Source organism: Lepidochelys kempii, chromosome 8 (assembly GCF_965140265.1).
Source record: "Lepidochelys kempii isolate rLepKem1 chromosome 8, rLepKem1.hap2, whole genome shotgun sequence".
NCBI lineage: Eukaryota > Metazoa > Chordata > Testudines > Cheloniidae > Lepidochelys > Lepidochelys kempii.
Window position 1 is genome coordinate 93,248,353 of NC_133263.1, and position 17,424 is coordinate 93,265,776.

The following is a 17,424-nucleotide window of genomic DNA, read 5'->3' on the forward strand; positions in this document are numbered from 1 at the left end:
CCAGATAGTTTCAAATTCTGACTCTTGGCTTAAGTAAAATAAAATTTATTCAACGTGGAATATGGAGAGAGACAGCTGAGGTAAAAGCAAATTGCAAAACTTTATTCCACAGTCTAAGGCTACTTTAGAACTAGTTGGGTAGGGAGATAGGCTTTTGTTAAAGGGAAGTTTGTTAAAAGCACAATCTTTCATCCTGGATTCAGCCATGTCCTTGCAAAATCCTCCTGCTTCCGCTCAGCATCTAGCTGTGATACTTACCAGAACGTTTTTTCCCCCCCTTTTTCCCCTTTTTCTCTCTTCCCTCCCCTCCCTATTCTCTAACACATGGTTTGTATTTCCTGAGCTAACTGAGGTGTCGAGATTTTTAAGGTGTATGGGACTTCCTCTTTAACACACATAACCATTGTCAATGTCTGTAAATCCATATCAGTCGCTCTGTTTAATTTCTGTCAGGTAGTTTTGAAGGGAAAGTTGGCAGATCTTCTTTCATTCCAACATGTCCATAAGTTTAAAAAAACAATAACACATAATCAAATCATTTGTCAACGGCTGCAGGTATTCATCTGTCAATTAAATGCCTTGAGGCCCATCCACTTAGCTGCTTCATGTAGTTACTGCCGAGGCTTATTAGGCAGAAGCAGAAAAGAAAATCTCTTTCTTAACAAGGTTGCTTATTCTTATTCCACCAATTTTGCAGGGCAGGCATTTAAGAAAGCATCTCCTGTAAATTAAGCAAAATTTGAGATAATCATTGGAACACAATAAATATGGAATACCCTGTTGCCATTTTTAGTAATTCTTCAGAGTATAACCGTAATTGGATGGGCAGTACTGGGACGTATTTTAGGTCTAATGGGGACACCATATTGCTTGGTGACAACAGATCCAGAAACATTCTGGGGATAATAGAGTTTTAGTGCAGATCCTTGTAGTGTTATATTCCCCCCTACCTTGCATCTCCTTTGTTCTATACAGCAGCCATTAGAAAAACAAGCATCCAGAATTCATTAAAATTTCTGCAAGTGATTAAGATAACTTTCAGCTCTCCCACCCCTGTTTCGGTAAAGAATAATCAAATTTTCCTCTCTCTCAGACTTGTATAGCTTTTTTTTTTTTTGGGGGGGGGGCTGCGAGACAACCTCCTTGATGCCTAGAAGCCCCTGACTAAAAATTGCAGTAAAATCACCAAAACAAAAAATAACAAGTGACCATGATGAACAGATGAAAAATTGCCTTTTTGTAGAGCTTTACTCAAGTCAGTGCTGCAAGTGATCATCTTGTCCATTTGTGAGACACAAAATAGAAACTGGGAGTGTCATGGCACACACAGGTGACCCATCAAGCTTATTATCCTCCCTCTTTTTTTTTTAATGGTGATTCAGAAAGATATGAAAGACCACACACACCTAGAAGAATCTCCTGTCCTCTAAATGATTATGTGTGCTTCTCTGTACCTGGGGAAACTGTTCAATGAAATGGAAATAAATATTCCCTGTACGTATTTGTCTCAAGTTTTCTGTGTTATCTATCATTGCAATATCTAGACTTGGTAAGAAAGGCTTTGGTGTTGGAATTGAACTGTCCTCTCCTTCCTTATAAAACATGGAATTTGCTTTTATTTACTCTGAGTGGATCAGCTTGGGTTGCCTTATATTATGTTTCCCAGAGCCTTTGCACAAACACAAGCCAATATATTGTGACAGGGTCGGGCCAGATGGCTATAGGAGAGTAACAGAAGGCAGATATATTAGCCCCAGGCTAAGTAGGTCCCTTTTCCCTGGGTAAGGTAACAGGAAGGTTCGAGAACAATCAGGAACCTTCTGGAGACAATTAAGACAGGCTGATTAGAACACCTGCAGCCAATCAAGAAGGTGCTAGAATAAAGAAAGGAAGGCTAATCAGGGCACCTGGGTTTTAAAAAGGAGCTCACTTCAGTCTGTGGTGTGTGTGTGAGGACCTGGGAGCAAGAGGCACTAGGAACTGAGAGTGAGAACGCAGACTGTTGGAGGACTGAGGTGTACAAGCATTATCAGACACCAGGAGGAAGGTCCTGTGGTGAGGATAAAGAAGGTGTTGGGAGGAGGCCATGGGGAAGTAGCCCAGGGAGTTGTAGCTGTTGCACAGCTGTTCCAGGAGGCACTCTGGACAGCTGCATTCCACAGGGCCCTGGGCTGGAACCCGGAGTAGAGGGCGGGCCCGGGTTCCCCCCAAATCCTCCCAACTCCTGGTCAGACACAGGAGGAGTCGACCTGGATTGTGGGTTCAGAAAAACGGCCAAGCTGAGGGCTGCCGTGAAGCTCCAAGGCGAGCAAATCCGCCAATAAGCGCAAGACCCACCAAGGTAGAGCAGGAACTTTGTCACAATATGTATCCTATTCTTGTAAAGCTTTTTTGGGGGGAGGGGGATAGGGTGGAGTGGGAGACATACAGACATCCTAAAAATAATCCAAAAATGCCTGTCAGTTTACATCTCTGTAAAGATGCAGGAAAATTTAGTTACTTGGCTCATTTTACCTAGATTTGCTGAATAAAACAGGATTATCCATGCTGCTTCAATAAAAGAACTAGTGCCTCGGTTTCCTCATGGTGTACAAGTTGCCAGGCCCACTTCCTTGATGCTCTTCTGTTGTGGCAGTTACAGTTCTAGAACACTTCTTTCTTCATAGAATCATAGAATCTCAGGGTTGGAAGGGACCCCAGAAGGTCATCTAGTCCAACCCCCTGCTCGAAGCAGGACCAATTCCCAGTTAAATCATCCCAGCCAGGGCTTTGTCAAGCCTGACCTTAAAAACCTCTAAGGAAGGAGATTCTACCACCTCCCTAGGTAACGCATTCCAAGTGTTTCACCACCCTCTTAGTGAAAAAGTTTTTCCTAATATCCAATCTAAACCTCCCCCACTGCAACTTGAGACCATTACTCCTCATTCTGTCATCTGCTACCATTGAGAACAGTCTAGAGCCATCCTCTTTGGAACCCCCTTTCAGGTAGTTGAAAGCAGCTATCAAATCCCCCCTCATTCTTCTCTTCTGCAGGCTAAACAATCCCAGCTCCCTCAGCCTCTCCTCATAAGTCATGTGTTCCAGACCCCTAATCATTTTTGTTGCCCTTCGCTGGACTCTTTCCAATTTATCCACATCCTTCTTGTAGTGTGGGGCCCAAAACTGGACACAGTACTCCAGATGAGGCCTCACCAATGGCTTGATCCCAAATGCTTTCCAGCTCTTACTCATCCAGTGATGGAGCTGAAAGAACCCTGCAATAAACTTGTAACGCTCCCTCTCTCTAGTTGGAATTTCCCAATTGATACTCAGCTCAGAGAGTGATGTCATAATGCCTATAGAACAGGAGCAAAGTTCACTCAGAACAGCAATCTGCTTCAACAGGGCATGTAAATCTTTACTGTAACCTGTTTTACTAGCACATGACTATGTGAATCTTCATAAGATGCATATTCTAGAAGATTGGAGGTTGTATAACTGGATCTTTGTCTGGCAAAACAGTGTCTTTGTGCAATGTCATTTACATCACTAGGGTTAATGGAGTGGGAGCAGGCCAGATTAATATCTTCATCTCTTGGATTTCTCAAGGAGCATTTATGCCCTGTATTGGGAGTATAATCATGAAGGGGCATTGATCTCTTATGGTTTATGGTAGTGTCGGATACTGTGGACTGTCTTGTTTCCCATACCATACGTACTTACCCTCGGGTATGTCATACAAGGCTTAAAGACACAGACAATTTAAAAATCCCATTTCTCCCTGAAACTTTTACCTACTACAGTTACAAGCAAAACCTAAAGTGACATTAATTCAAAGATACGATAAAAGTTTGTCTCCTGTTTATGCATAATCCGTTTGTTTCCTCTGTTTGTGTGGATCTTCCACACAGCCATAGGGGAGATAAAACACTTTTTAAAACAGACAAATGTAATCGTAAATCCACAAAATTGATGTGGTTAGGAGGGGCATCACATCCTAGGCTAGTACCTGAACTGCCTTTACTTCCCTTTCTAAAATTGACTAGCTAAATTGATAGTGTCCCTTAAACTGCTTTTAAAATGCTCTGAGATCAGCTAATGAAAGGTGCTTTAGAAGTGCATTTACTCCTTTTCCTTGAGAAATATGTGAATTTCCCAGGTGAATACATGGATTGAGTTCTGATGGAAAGAATATACTATGCTAGACAAGGATTAAAACTGCTTACTTGTCATATACAGGTAATTAATATAATGATGAACCCCATCCAGCTTTTCTTATGAGCAGGTTAAAAAATATACAAAATGTTAATGACTTCATAAATCGGTGAAACCAAGAATTATGATCAAGCCTTTGACATGTTTCTCTTTCAGTTTTTATTTGATAGGCCATATAACAGGACCCTGGAGGCTGAAGCTGACAAAGTTGGACTTCAGTTTGCTGCAAAGGTAACTAAAATTGGTTCTTACTAGCCAAATAGTTCTTCTGTTTAATTTATTATTGGAATAAGCTGTTTACAAATGACAATTCATGGACAGGTAAACTTTAATTTTGCAGTCTAGGAATCCCCCAAATTTTAGTCAAATAGGTGTTTAATGACATTAAGGGAAAACATAATAGTTTACTAGTCAACTGGAAAACAAAAGGGCATTTTTGCTAAAAGTACAATAATAGTAAAAAGAAAAGGAGTACTTGTGGCACCTTAGAGACTAACCAATTTATTAGAGCATAAGCTTTCGTGAGCTACAGCTCACTTCATCAGATGCATATCGTGGAAACTGCAGCAGACTTTATATATACACAGAGAATATGAAACAATACCTCCTCCCACCCCACTGTCCTGCTGGTAATAGCTTATCTAAAGTGATTATCAGGTGGGCCATTTCCAGCACAAATCCAGGTTTTCTCACCCTCCACCCCCCCACACAAATTCACTCTCCTGCTGGTGATAGCCCATCCAAAGTGACAACTCTTTACACAATGTGCATGACAATCAAGTTGGGCTATTTCCTGCACAAATCCAGGTTTTCTCACATCCCCCCACCCCCATACACACAAACTCACTCTCCTGCTGGTAATAGCTCATCCAAACTGACCACTCTTCAAGTTTAAATCCAAGTTAAACCAGAACATCTGGGCGGGGGGGGGGGGGGTAGGAAAAAACAAGAGGAAACAGGCTACCTTGCATAATGACTTAGCCACTCCCAGTCTCTATTTAAGCCTAAATTAATAGTATCCAATTTGCAAATGAATTCCAATTCAGCAGTTTCTCGCTGGAGTCTGGATTTGAAGTTTTTTTGTTTTAAGATAGCGACCTTCATGTCTGTGATTGCGTGACCAGAGAGATTGAAGTGTTCTCCGACTGGTTTATGAATGTTATAATTCTTGACATCTGATTTGTGTCCATTTATTCTTTTACGTAGAGACTGTCCAGTTTGACCAATGTACATGGCAGAGGGGCATTGCTGGCACATGATGGCATATATCACATTGGTGGATGTGCAGGTGAACGAGCCTCTGATAGTGTGGCTGATGTTATTAGGCCCTGTGATGGTGTCCCCTGCATAGGACATAGGGGATGTGAGAAAACCTGGATTTGTGCAGGAAATAGCCCAACTTGATTGTCATGCACATTGTGTAAAGAGTTGTCACTTTGGATGGGCTATCACCAGCAGGAGAGTGAATTTGTGTGGGGGGGTGGAGGGTGAGAAAACCTGGATTTGTGCTGGAAATGGCCCACCTGATAATCACTTTAGATAAGCTATTACCAGCAGGACAGTGGGGTGGGAGGAGGTATTGTTTCATATTCTCTGTGTATATATAAAGTCTGCTGCAGTTTCCACGATATGCATCTGATGAAGTGAGCTGTAGCTCACGAAAGCTTATGCTCTAATAAATTGGTTAGTCTCTAAGGTGCCACAAGTACTCCTTTTTCTTTTTGCGAATACAGACTAACATGGCTGTTACTCTGAAACCTATAATAATAGTGGAGTTCATAAAACTGGGTGTCACTAACTTATTCTTAAACAAGTGAAAACCAAGAAGTTCCCTATCATAGGTAATATACATGGAAGTATATCTGGCAATGTAGATTACAAACTCCATCCATTGGCTTTTGATATACAGTATTTTACTTAGCTTCTGTCTGTTACAAAAGTTATTGAAGATTGTTTTACTAATCTGTAGTGCACTTGAGTTTCAGTATATCATTATCAGAGTAGATAATGTAAGTAAGCAAGGGTGGTTTTAAATTTTTCTGTATTGTGATTGATTGTATCACTAGAGATATGATAGCTAGTAATTATGGTTTATATAATGCTTTATAACTTAAAATTCAGATCAGTTTTTTGTTTGGTTTCAAGATTTAAAATAAACATAGTCGTATTTTTTCAGTGGTGCCAGTTTATTTATAAATCACTTTTAATATATCAGCTGCTTTATATGTGCGAGAGATGGGTTTCATACTTCTATGTGGAATTTAAATGATGCAGCTCCTTTTTAACATGAGGCTTTAATGCTCTTTGTAAAGTACTCATAGTTTATTTCATAATCTCTCTACCAATTCACACTTTTATCCTTAGAGGGATTTAGTTAATAAATTAAGCAAGACCTTTCGGCTTTACCTATCCATTTAGTGTTTTTGGAGCTAAGTTGGATAACTATGTCAACAGCACCATCTAGTGCTAATATATCATAGTAAGAGAATTCTGCTTTTTGCAGTTTGACCTTTTTGAATCTTCTATCATTCTGAGTTTCTTATTTCCTATAGTTGAGATTGCACTTTTATTTGTGGTTTTAATAGGTTACAGGTGAGGACACAGGTCTCGGAAATATATTTAGGGAAAAGGTAATTGATATCTAGCTCTCTGGGGCAAAGACCTCATTGCTTTGAAGCATGTAGTGGTTATACCAGAAACTAACACCAGATGATGACACACACACTTTTAATCCTTCTGCTGCAGTAGGGACATCTCCTTTTAACACTAATTTACGAAGACTTAGTACACACATACATACACACACACTTCTAATATCACACATGTGATTATGGTCTCTAGAAAATAATTCCTTAATAAATAGCTTGTTACCTTGCACCTAGGCTCTTTCTTCTGCGTTCTGACCATTAATCCATCTCTAACAAAAATATTAACATTCCAAATCTTCGAGCAGTTTACTGCAAACTTTTATTTCTGACATCTTTGAAAGGAAGATGCTATGGTAAGTGCCTTACAAACACTGACACACAGAGGTGAAAGCAACTTTCCCAGAATAGTACAGCAAGTATGTGGCTGTCATGACTAAATCCAATCCTAATTCCTACTTTTGTTTTTGAACCACTAAAATGTGCTTTTTTGTACACAAGCACCTAATAATGAAGACAGTGATATGTACCTCACTCATGAGAATTTTCTATAACCTGGGTGCCAGTTGCATTTAGTCCCTGTTATAGTCATTCTCATGATCCATTTTCCTCTGAACTTTACCCTACAAATAAGTTTTCTGAAGTTAGAGTTAAAAAGAAATGTCCCTATCACAGCAGCAGGATTAAGAGAGAGTGTGTCATTATTTGTGTTTGTACACATAAACACATCTAATATCGCACATGTGATTATGGTTTCCAGAGAATAATTCCTTAATTACATAGCTTGTTGCCTTGTACCTCAACTTTCTCACCAGTGTTCTCACCACTAATACATCTTGAACAAAAATATTGATATTCCAAATCTTTGAGCAGTTTATTGCAAGCTTTTATTTTAAAAAACATACAAAAACAAAGATACATAGCTGTTCCTTTTTTCACATGAATGTATAGCAGGAAAATACAAGTATATAGAGGCTGTGGTGTAAGACTTTGGTCTTCTATAAGTGATGTTTACTGTTCAATATCTCAGACACTCCATATCCATATGGGAAGATGAGGTTCCTAATTTCCAGCTGTATATATCATTAGTTTTTACTTGTGGCAGGTTACAAGAGATCATATGTTCACAGAATTTCAGCATAGTGACTTACTGAAGAAACATAGATAATTTTTAGATAATATACACAAATATACTAATCACATTGATCTTTACATTTAAACACTTGGAAATATTTATAGTATGGATGAGCTCCAAATTTGCTAGGTGCTGTACAAACAAATAGGAAGAAATGGTCCCTGTTCCAAAGACCTTACAATCTAAAAGCAAAGGGATGGGGGTGAGGGAAGTGGTGCAGGGTTACATACATACATACATACATGTAAGCAGGGTGGAGAAAACAAACAATTACTGTTGTAAAATATGAGACCCAAACAAAACCGGTTTTATTGTCATGAGTTTTGAGAGCAACTTTTAAAACTAACTCATGGCTTCCATGCTCACGAGAAATTTGGTCATCCCAAATTCATGCTAATAATACCCCTATACTGAATCCCACACACTATCTCATACTGTACTATCAGGGTCTGCTGGCTGCACAGTCAAGTTTGTTTACTGTCCTACAGCCACCTATAAATCAGTAATAATATAAATAGGCTTCATGACCGTAGCATTCTGTCCTCACTTAATAAACCTTGTCTGACTTACTCTCCCCTGGTACCTCTGCCCTCATAGCTTATATTTTGACTAGAGCACTTTTTTGGCATTATCTTTATGCTGCCCAGTGGATGGTGGTGGTCCTCTAAAAACTATTCAGTGCTCAGTGTTTCCCTGAAGTAGAGAACAGCATGGGAATTGGGGGGAGACAGGAATTGCTGAAACAATCCCCCTCCCATTTGCCAGCCAGCAGCTGAACAACCTTCACAAGCACCACCCACCCAAAAAACTCATCTGCTGTTGTCGTTGACCAGACATATTCTTGGCATGACCTCAATCCACTGTCCTTTGGCTGCTTTGAAGGTCCTGGGTGGAGAAAGTGAGAATCCCCCTGAAGTAAATAAGATAGCCGAAGTACCTACAGTATTACGATAGGAAACACCTTAAATTCTGAATTTTACTACAAATATTTAGCTATCTAAGACAATTGTCACTTTTGTTTGACAACCATTGCTCCATACAGCGTATTCAGATGTGATTTTCTAATATCTATCTATATTTACACTCCAGGACACTTTAACAAACTGATAGTATAGTATGGGTATGCCCCAAATTAGCTAGGTGTTAAGACCTCTGACTGCACATAAACTTAAGATTTTTTTCATCAGGCTTTTTATGATGATTGGAGTTCCTAGGCATTGTGTTATCACAATATAAATAATAGATTTCCTTGCTGCAACTTTTTGTGGAAGTAGTTTTCTGGTAACTCTGTTTCCATCCCTTCTGTATTGCAGCTGTTACCACAGTTCCTTCATTATCGTCATACTGCTGTGTAAAGTATTCCCAAGGTCAGGTGCTTAAACCAGATGGCATTCCTTTCACTAACATAATTGTTATCCACTGTACACATGTGCACACTTTGTCTGTTTCATATACAGTGTTGTTTCACTTCTGTTTCTCATAAAGTCATTACAAAAACGAAAAAAATTATTTCCAAATTTACAGGAAAAATAATCCCTTCATTTTCCATAGTACATGGCATTCATCTTTCTCTAAAGCATGAACATTTACTCTGCTGCCACTTGTGCAGTTTGCTGTATTTCAGAGTATATGACAAATTATGCCAGTGATGCAGCAATAGCTCTGCTTATTGAGGCATTTTAAATTTGCCCAGTCATAATGCGAGGCAAACTTCAACCCTTATCTTATAAGCTATTCAGGCTGGCATCTAGATTGCAGTGAAAGATGTGGCTGTTGGGTTTTTTACTTCTTTGGTTGGTGAATCTTATCCTTCTGCACCTCGTTGGTGACATACCTTTTGGATGCTGTTTTTCTGGGATGGGAAATTAAAAAAAAAAAAAAAGAATTAGCATGGTCATGTTTGATACAGCAGGTTACCTGTACTTCAAAGTCATCCCTATTGTCACAAGCACTAGAAATAGCACAGCAGAAGGTCCTCTGAGTAGAAGGCCAAAAAATTGGGTGTTACACCTTCCCTTCGTTCTCCTGCAGAAATTCTCCCCAGTCTCTGAACTTTCTCTAAGGGCATTCTGGTGGTTGCTGTTTTCACAAATACTGAGGTGGAAAAAGCGACCTTCTCTCTGTAGATTTGTGTGAATCTGTGAGGGTGATTAATTTGTTCTTCTGAGGTATTATGCGTAGCAACTGTTACTAAAAGAAAAAAGAGTGCAGAGCTGTTTATGGTAAATTAAAACAAAGTGAAATATATAATAACTTCTTTTTCTGATTAACCATTTCTGTGCCTGGTCCCCCTCTCACTAACTCTGTGTAATTTAGGAGTAATTCTATCAAAGTCAATGAGTTACACAGGTGTGAATGAAGTATTGGGCCCAGTGTGTCCTTGAAGTGTACCAGTCTTCAGTCCTGAGAGACTTCTCATCTTTTCTGTAACTGTTCCCGCCCCCGGAGTTAACATCAGGGTTGAATCTGGCTCACTGAGCATGACCTGACATTCCCACCTGCCCATTTTCTGGCTCTAGTGAAGTAGTTTAATTTTTTCCCTTAAAGTTTCAGCATTTATTCTAGTCCATGTACCATAACTGTACCATAGAATCTTGAATACTGCGTGCAGTTCTTGTCACCCCATCTCAAAAAAGATATAATATAGTAGAATTGGAAAAGGTGCAGAGAAGGACAACAAAAATGATTAGGCATATGAAATAACCTCTTAGGAGGAGAGATTAAAAAGACGGACTGTTCAGCCTAGAATACAGATGACAGAGATAAGTCAATAAAATCATGACGGGTGTGGAGAAAGTGAATAAGGAAGTGTTATTTACTCATTCACGTAACACAAGAATCAGGGGTCACCCAATGAAATTAATAGGCAGCAGGTTTAAAACAAACAAAAGGAAGCACTTCTTCATACAACACACAGTCAGATTTTGGAACTCATTGCCAGGGGATGGTGTGAAGGCCAAAACTGTAACAGGATTCAAAAAAAGAACTGGATAAGTTCATGGAGGATAGCTCCATCAATGGCTATTAGCCAAAATGGTTAGGGATGCAACCCTACCCTCTGAGTGTTCCTAGCCTCTGTTTGCTGAAAGCTGGGAGTGGATGATAGGGGATGGATCACTTGATGATTGCCTGTTCTGTTCATTCTCTCTGAAGCATCTGGTATTGGCCACTGTTGGAAGACAGGCTACTGAGCTAGATGGACCACTGGTGTGACCAAGTATAGCCATTTCTTGTGTTCATGTGAGGGATGCAGTCAAAGGAGCTTTGGAGAATTCTAATTTAAAACGTGTTTCTGAGAATTATAGTACAGTGATATTTCCTTTTTACTTTTAGGCTTGTGTGGATGTAAGAGCAAGCACTGTGTTTTGGCAGCAGATGGAATTAGTAGAGACCATTCAAGGGCAGCGTAAATTACCAGAATGGCTCTCCACACACCCTTCTCATGAAAACAGAGCTGAACACTTGAACCGGCTTATACCAGAGGTGAGCAGAGAATGTTGAGAGAAGTGTCGTCTCCTCCTCCCCACCTCTTCCCCCCCCCCCCCCCCGGCAAAAGGTTGTTAGAACGTTACTTTAGTGTTGATTTATGAGCTAATTTCATAGCATCACATTTATCTTGCCCTTTTTCCTTGCAGAAACATTCCATTATAAAATACTAACCTACTCAGGACTTCCATTAGGTGAAGAAAAATTAAAGCAGCATAGGTAAAGTGTAATTACTCTGTAGGGTTCTCAGCTATCTTTAGATGAAATGTACATTGTGATTAAGATTTAACATTTTTGTTTTGTTAATGGCTCTTCCCTTTAATAAATACAGGCTTGACAAAGTAACTTAGGTCTTCTGTGGCATCTTGTACCTGTGCTGGAAACCAGAAGTCAGGTTGGGACACTAAGGCTTTGTCTGCACTACAGACCTTACAGTAACACAGATGTATTGCTGCGCTGCTGTAAGGTCTCCTGTATAGCCCCTTTATTCCAGCAGGAGAGAGCTCTCCTCCTGGCATGATTAAACCACCCCTAACGAGTAGAGTAGCTATGTTGGCAGGAGAGTGTCTCCTGCCAACATAGTGCTGTTCACGCTGGCACTTTTGTCGGTGAAACTTTGTTACCCCGACTGATAAAAGCTTTATCAACAAAAGTGCTCGAGTAGACAAGTTCTCGTTTCCACTTCCTTTAGCTACAAGTCCTAGGACCTAGGTTATCACACAGAGTAAGCCATGCTTCCCCATTTTCTCTCACTGAAGAGGGCATGAACAGCTTTGCCTAAGATCCCCAGTAAAAGGTTTCTTAATATCCATAGTAATCATGGCCTCTGTAGATTTTGCAGCTTGCTTTTGTTTTTAGTTCTCTTTAGCTGTTCCATCACATTAGAGAGCCAGTTCTACCCCACTCTAAGGAAATGGAGCTAATTCTCACAATTGCCCATCCATCTGGAGTCTGCTTTTTGTTCTTTCTTTCTTTCTTTCAAATGTCCTCTAATAGGAATGCCAAGTAGGTAACTGCTTGCGGATCCTTTTAATTTGCTCAATTACCCAACCACTGGTGGCTGAACCAGAAAGCCCCCATTACCCAGGTGTCAGCATTGTAGCTGAAAACTGTTCTGTTCTGTGTGATCTAGGCTTGTGTTCCATTATCAAACAGGGTCCGCTTTCTCCAGAAATATAGATAATTACATAGGGCATTTTTTAAAGCTAAGTAAAGGCTTTCTGTCTGCTGTTACCCTTTGCAGCAGCAAATCTATTCCAGTCACAACTCCTCTTTTTCCAACAAAATGAGCTGCTTTTTGAAACTTACTACTTCATCCCAAAACAAGTGGTTGCTGCATATTTTGTACAACTAGCTAGCTATCACTTGCAATCTTTTCTTGCTGCCAGACTCTGACTATTGGAGATTTATTAGCCTGGGGATCATAAAAATACTCTGTTTCCATAGAACTTTCAGAAAGAGAAGACTTTCTTTCAATTGGAGAAAGTGCAATTAGTGTGCTAAATGATGGCATGAGCCAAAATAGCGGTTGCAGGTGGGAGATTGAAGGATATCTAGACAGCTTCTTTTCAAAATAACCTACCCTGCATCACCAAAATAGCTCTGTGGTCTTTAAGTTGTGAGCAGATTATAATAGGAATGTTATAAAATCCTATCACAATAGCTGAAGTGGAAAATGAAGATGTGTACAGTGTTCTTGGAGCCCTCGTTATAGATAGATCAGTACCAAAGGAACAGAGATCATGATTTTTTATTTTTTAAAGTACCAGCAGGCTTCATAGAATCATAGAATATCAGGGTTGGAAGGGACCTCAGGAGGTCATCTAGTCCAACCCCCTGCTCAAAGCAGGACCAATCCCCAACTAAATCATCCCAGCCAGGGCTTTGTCAAGCCTGACCTTAAAAACTTCAAAGGAAGGAGATTCGACCACCTCCCTAGGTAATGCATTCCAGTGTTTCACCACCCTCCTAGTGTAAAAGTTTTTCCTAATATCCAATCTAAACCTCCCCCACTGCAACTTGAAACCATTACTCCTTGTTCTGTCATCAGCTACCACTGAGAACAGTCTAGATCCATCCTCTTTAGAACCCCCTTTCAGGTAGTTGAAAGCAGTATCAAATCCCCCCTCATTCTTCTCTTCCGCAGACTAAACAATCCCAGTTCCCTCAGCTTCTCCTTATAAGTCATGTGTTCCAGTCCCCTAATAATTTTTGTTGCCCTCCGCTGGACGTTTTCCAATTTTTCCACATCCTTCTTGTAGTGTGGGTCCCAAAACTGGACACAGTACTCCAGATGAGGCCTCACCAATGTCGAATAGAGGGGAACGATCATGTCCCTCGATCTGCTGGCAATGCCCCTACGTATACATCCCAAAATGCCATTGGCCTTCTTGGCAGCAAGGGCACACTGTTGACTCATATCCAGCTTCTCGTCCACTGTAACCCCTAGGTCCTTTTCTGCAGAACTGCTGCCGAGCCGTTCGGTCCCTAGTCTGTAGCGGTGCATGGGGTTCTTCCGTCCTAAGTGCAGGACTCTGCACTTGTCCTTGTTGAATCTCATCAGATTTCTTTTGGCCCAATCCTCCAATTTGTCTAGGTCCCTCTGTATCCTATCTCTACCCTCCAGTGTATCTACCTCTCCTCCCAGTTTAGTGTCGTCTGCAGACTTGCTGAGGGTGCAATCCACACCATCCTTCAGATCATTTATGAAGATATTGAACAAAACCGGCCCAAGGACTGACCCTTGGGGCACTCCACTAGATACCGGCTGCCAACTAGACATGGAGCCATTGATCACTACCCATTGAGCCCGACAATCTAGCCAGCTTTCTATCCACCTTATAGTCCATTCATCCAGCCCATACTACTTTAACTTGCTGGCAAGAATACTGTGGGAGACCGTGTCAAAAGCTTTGCTAAAGTCAAGGAACAACACGTCCACCGCTTTCCCGTCATCCACAGAGCCAGTTATCTTGTCATAGAAGGCAATTAGATGAGTCAAGCATGACTTGCCCTTGGTGAATCCATGCTGACCCTGATCACTTTCCTCTCTTCTAAGTGCTTCAGAATGGATTCCTTGAGGACCTGCTCCATGATTTTTCCAGGGACTGAGGTGAGGCTGACTGGCCTGTAGTTCCCAGGATCCTCCTCCTTCCCTTTTTTAAAGATGGGCACTACATTAGCCTTTTTCCAGTCGTCCGGGACCTCCCCCGATTGTCATGAGTTTTCAAAGATAATGGCCAATGGCTCTGTAATCACATCTGCCAACTCCTTTAGCACTCTCGGATGCAGTGCATCCGGCCCAATGGACTGGTGCTCATCCAGCTTTTCTAAATAGTCCCGAACCACTTCTTTCTCCGCAGAGGGCTGGTCACCTCCTCCCCATGCTGTGCTGCCCAGTGCAGTAGTCTGGGAGCTGACCTTGTTCGTGAAGACGGAGGCAAAAAAGACATTGAGTACATTAGCTTTTTCCACATCCTCTGTCACTAGGTTGCCTCTCTCATTCAGTAAGGGGCCCACACTTTCCTTGACTTTCTTCTTGTTGCTAACATACCTGAAGGCTTGCGGGCTGGTAGTGAATTACTGCTTGGTCTGGTGCAGGACATTAAAATCTAAGAGCAAAAAAGGTTTTCTTATGCCCTTGGAGAGCGTTGGCATTTATTTTATCACTGCTTGATCTCTTGTAGTTTGCCAGGTGGAGTAACCCTTCCTGCTTTCCCCAGCCCCTGAAAAGAGCAGCCATCAGGCAGGTTGGGTGGGGGAGGTCTTGAAGTCATCTTCCCCCAATGATATTTGAGGAAGAGGAGCAGAATTTGCATTCCACCTCAAACATGCATGGAGTGGGGAGGGGAAGCAGGCGTAAGGGCTTTGTGCCCTCGAGAAGAGTTCAGTGGATAAGTGGAGCTGATGCACAACAGCTAGAAAGAATTATAGGCAGAGGTAATAATTGGTTCTGTTTGAGCTGGTGCCCGTTTCTCCCCAATCTAGAGAACTGTGTGAGGAGCTAGAAGAAAAATGGGAATGTTGTTTTCAGTGCTAGTCTATTAAAGCCAGGTTTTATTTACCAGCAACAGCTTCTTGTTGCAGCATTGCCACACTACAGGTGTCCATATGATATGCTCAGTATTGTTCATACACCAAGCAATGGAAAACAAGATACACTACTGGGAAAGTGTGTGAGTAAATCTCTTGGAAGGTTTATTTGTTATGGTAACATGAGGCTAAAGAGAAAATATACTATCAGTTATACTGAGAGTAAGCAAAATTCAAAATGGGGATGGTGAACTCTATATCTGTATTCATTTTTTGATAGTACCTCAACTAAAGTGACCCTGCCAATCGTTACCTACTACTCAACCATTCAGATTAGAAATTTTTTTCCAGACAACCAAATGGCAGTGAAAGAAAACAGTTAATTTTAAAGGACACTTTGATAATGTTACTGTGTTTCTTAGCATACTTTCTGAGCAAGACAACAATAAATTGCTCTGCATTCTCATCATACCATAGGAAAGGTTTTTCTTTAGATGATGACATTGCACTTTACAATGATGTGATCCAAAGCTATCTCAGGGAATGAAATGTCTATAGTACTAGAAATCTGGAATTGATCATTCTTAGTCTAGAATTGCTTACTGTATCTTTTAAGGCCCAAAAACCTACATTGTTTGCTATTAACTTGAATGATTTTGTTACTTTCTAAGATAGTAAGACAACTATTAGTGCAAACCAGCTGCATACAGACTGACAAAAGGAGCCATTAGAACTGTTTTTTTTAAATCTGTAAATAATTTCATGGTAAAGTTTGTTTTATATACTTAGAATTATCTGTTATGCTTAGGATACTTCAAGTATGTAGCCTAATTATTAACATAAATTATAATAGTAACTAGAATGCATATATGGAAAATTGGAGAACAGATACATACATCAACCTTTTGTCACTTAATAGTATAACCATTTCAAAATACTTTCACATGATGACACAGTACAGCATTTTGAATATATACGTCATAACTTGCCTCTGAGCAGGATGGGATCTGGGTCTTATAGCTGCTTCTATTATTATGAGGGTAGTTTAGAGAACTAGTACTGTAACCCAACATGAAAATTGCATCTGAAATGTAGAACTCCAAATACAAATATTCAAAACCTATAACATGTATTTTATTTACAATTAACTTTAAATTTCCAAGTAATAAAATTGGAAGCTTGATTCTGCAACACAAACTTCAGTGTTCTATGTTTTGGTGACCAATTTGTCTAATATCCATTATATTTGCCCTCTTTTTGAGCTGCCATACTGCGCACAGTCCTTGGATATACAACAGTCTCTTGGAGGGATATGTAATTCTGTGCAAGATTTTTTTTTTTTCCCTTCCTCCCCCAACCCCAATCCTCTTTTCTCAATCTTGTGAGTTTAGTAAAATCAGAATTGGAATGCATAAGTGACTCATGCTTATGAATTTGTAATTATTTTAGGGTTCTCAACTATAGCAAACAGATTATTTGAACATAAAGGTAAAAGTGAAGTACAAGAAAATATGTACAAGCCCTGTGTATATACTATACAAGCACTATTCATTTTCCAGGATTTCATTTTGTCTGTGACATGAAGTAAAGGCAAATATTTTACTAGCTGGTGTAATTGAATTGGCCTCTACATTTTATGAAGTTAACAAGCTTGACAGTAACATTTTCTAAATGAGAGAGAGAGAGAGAATACTGTACTTAGACCTGACACACACACGAGTGTCTACTTCAGGCCCAGAACAAATAGGCTGTTACAAGAGTGCCGTTTTGAGAGATGATAGTTTTAGAAAACATATTAGAAAAAAGGTTATTTTCTTTCACCCGCCTCCCCTGGAATGTCATTGTATCCAATTGCTGGTGAAAACTTTTCAATCTATGATGAAAATGCTAAAGCAACTTGGACACATCTTTTCCTGCAGCTTTCCCTTTAAA

The 17,424-nt window shown here is 40.2% G+C and overlaps 1 protein-coding gene across 3 annotated transcripts in view; it reads left to right on the forward strand.

The window, feature by feature from the left end:
* The window catches only part of OMA1 (OMA1 zinc metallopeptidase), a 30,644-nt gene that overhangs the window by 9,473 nt on the left and 3,747 nt on the right, over window positions 1–17,424 (forward strand). For all 3 annotated transcript variants that reach the window (XM_073357546.1, XM_073357547.1, XM_073357545.1), the window contains 2 exons: window positions 4,351–4,425; window positions 11,308–11,457. In XM_073357546.1, coding sequence (XP_073213647.1) covers window positions 4,351–4,425; window positions 11,308–11,457 — 225 coding nt within the window. The remainder of the gene's footprint in view (window positions 1–4,350; window positions 4,426–11,307; window positions 11,458–17,424) is intronic.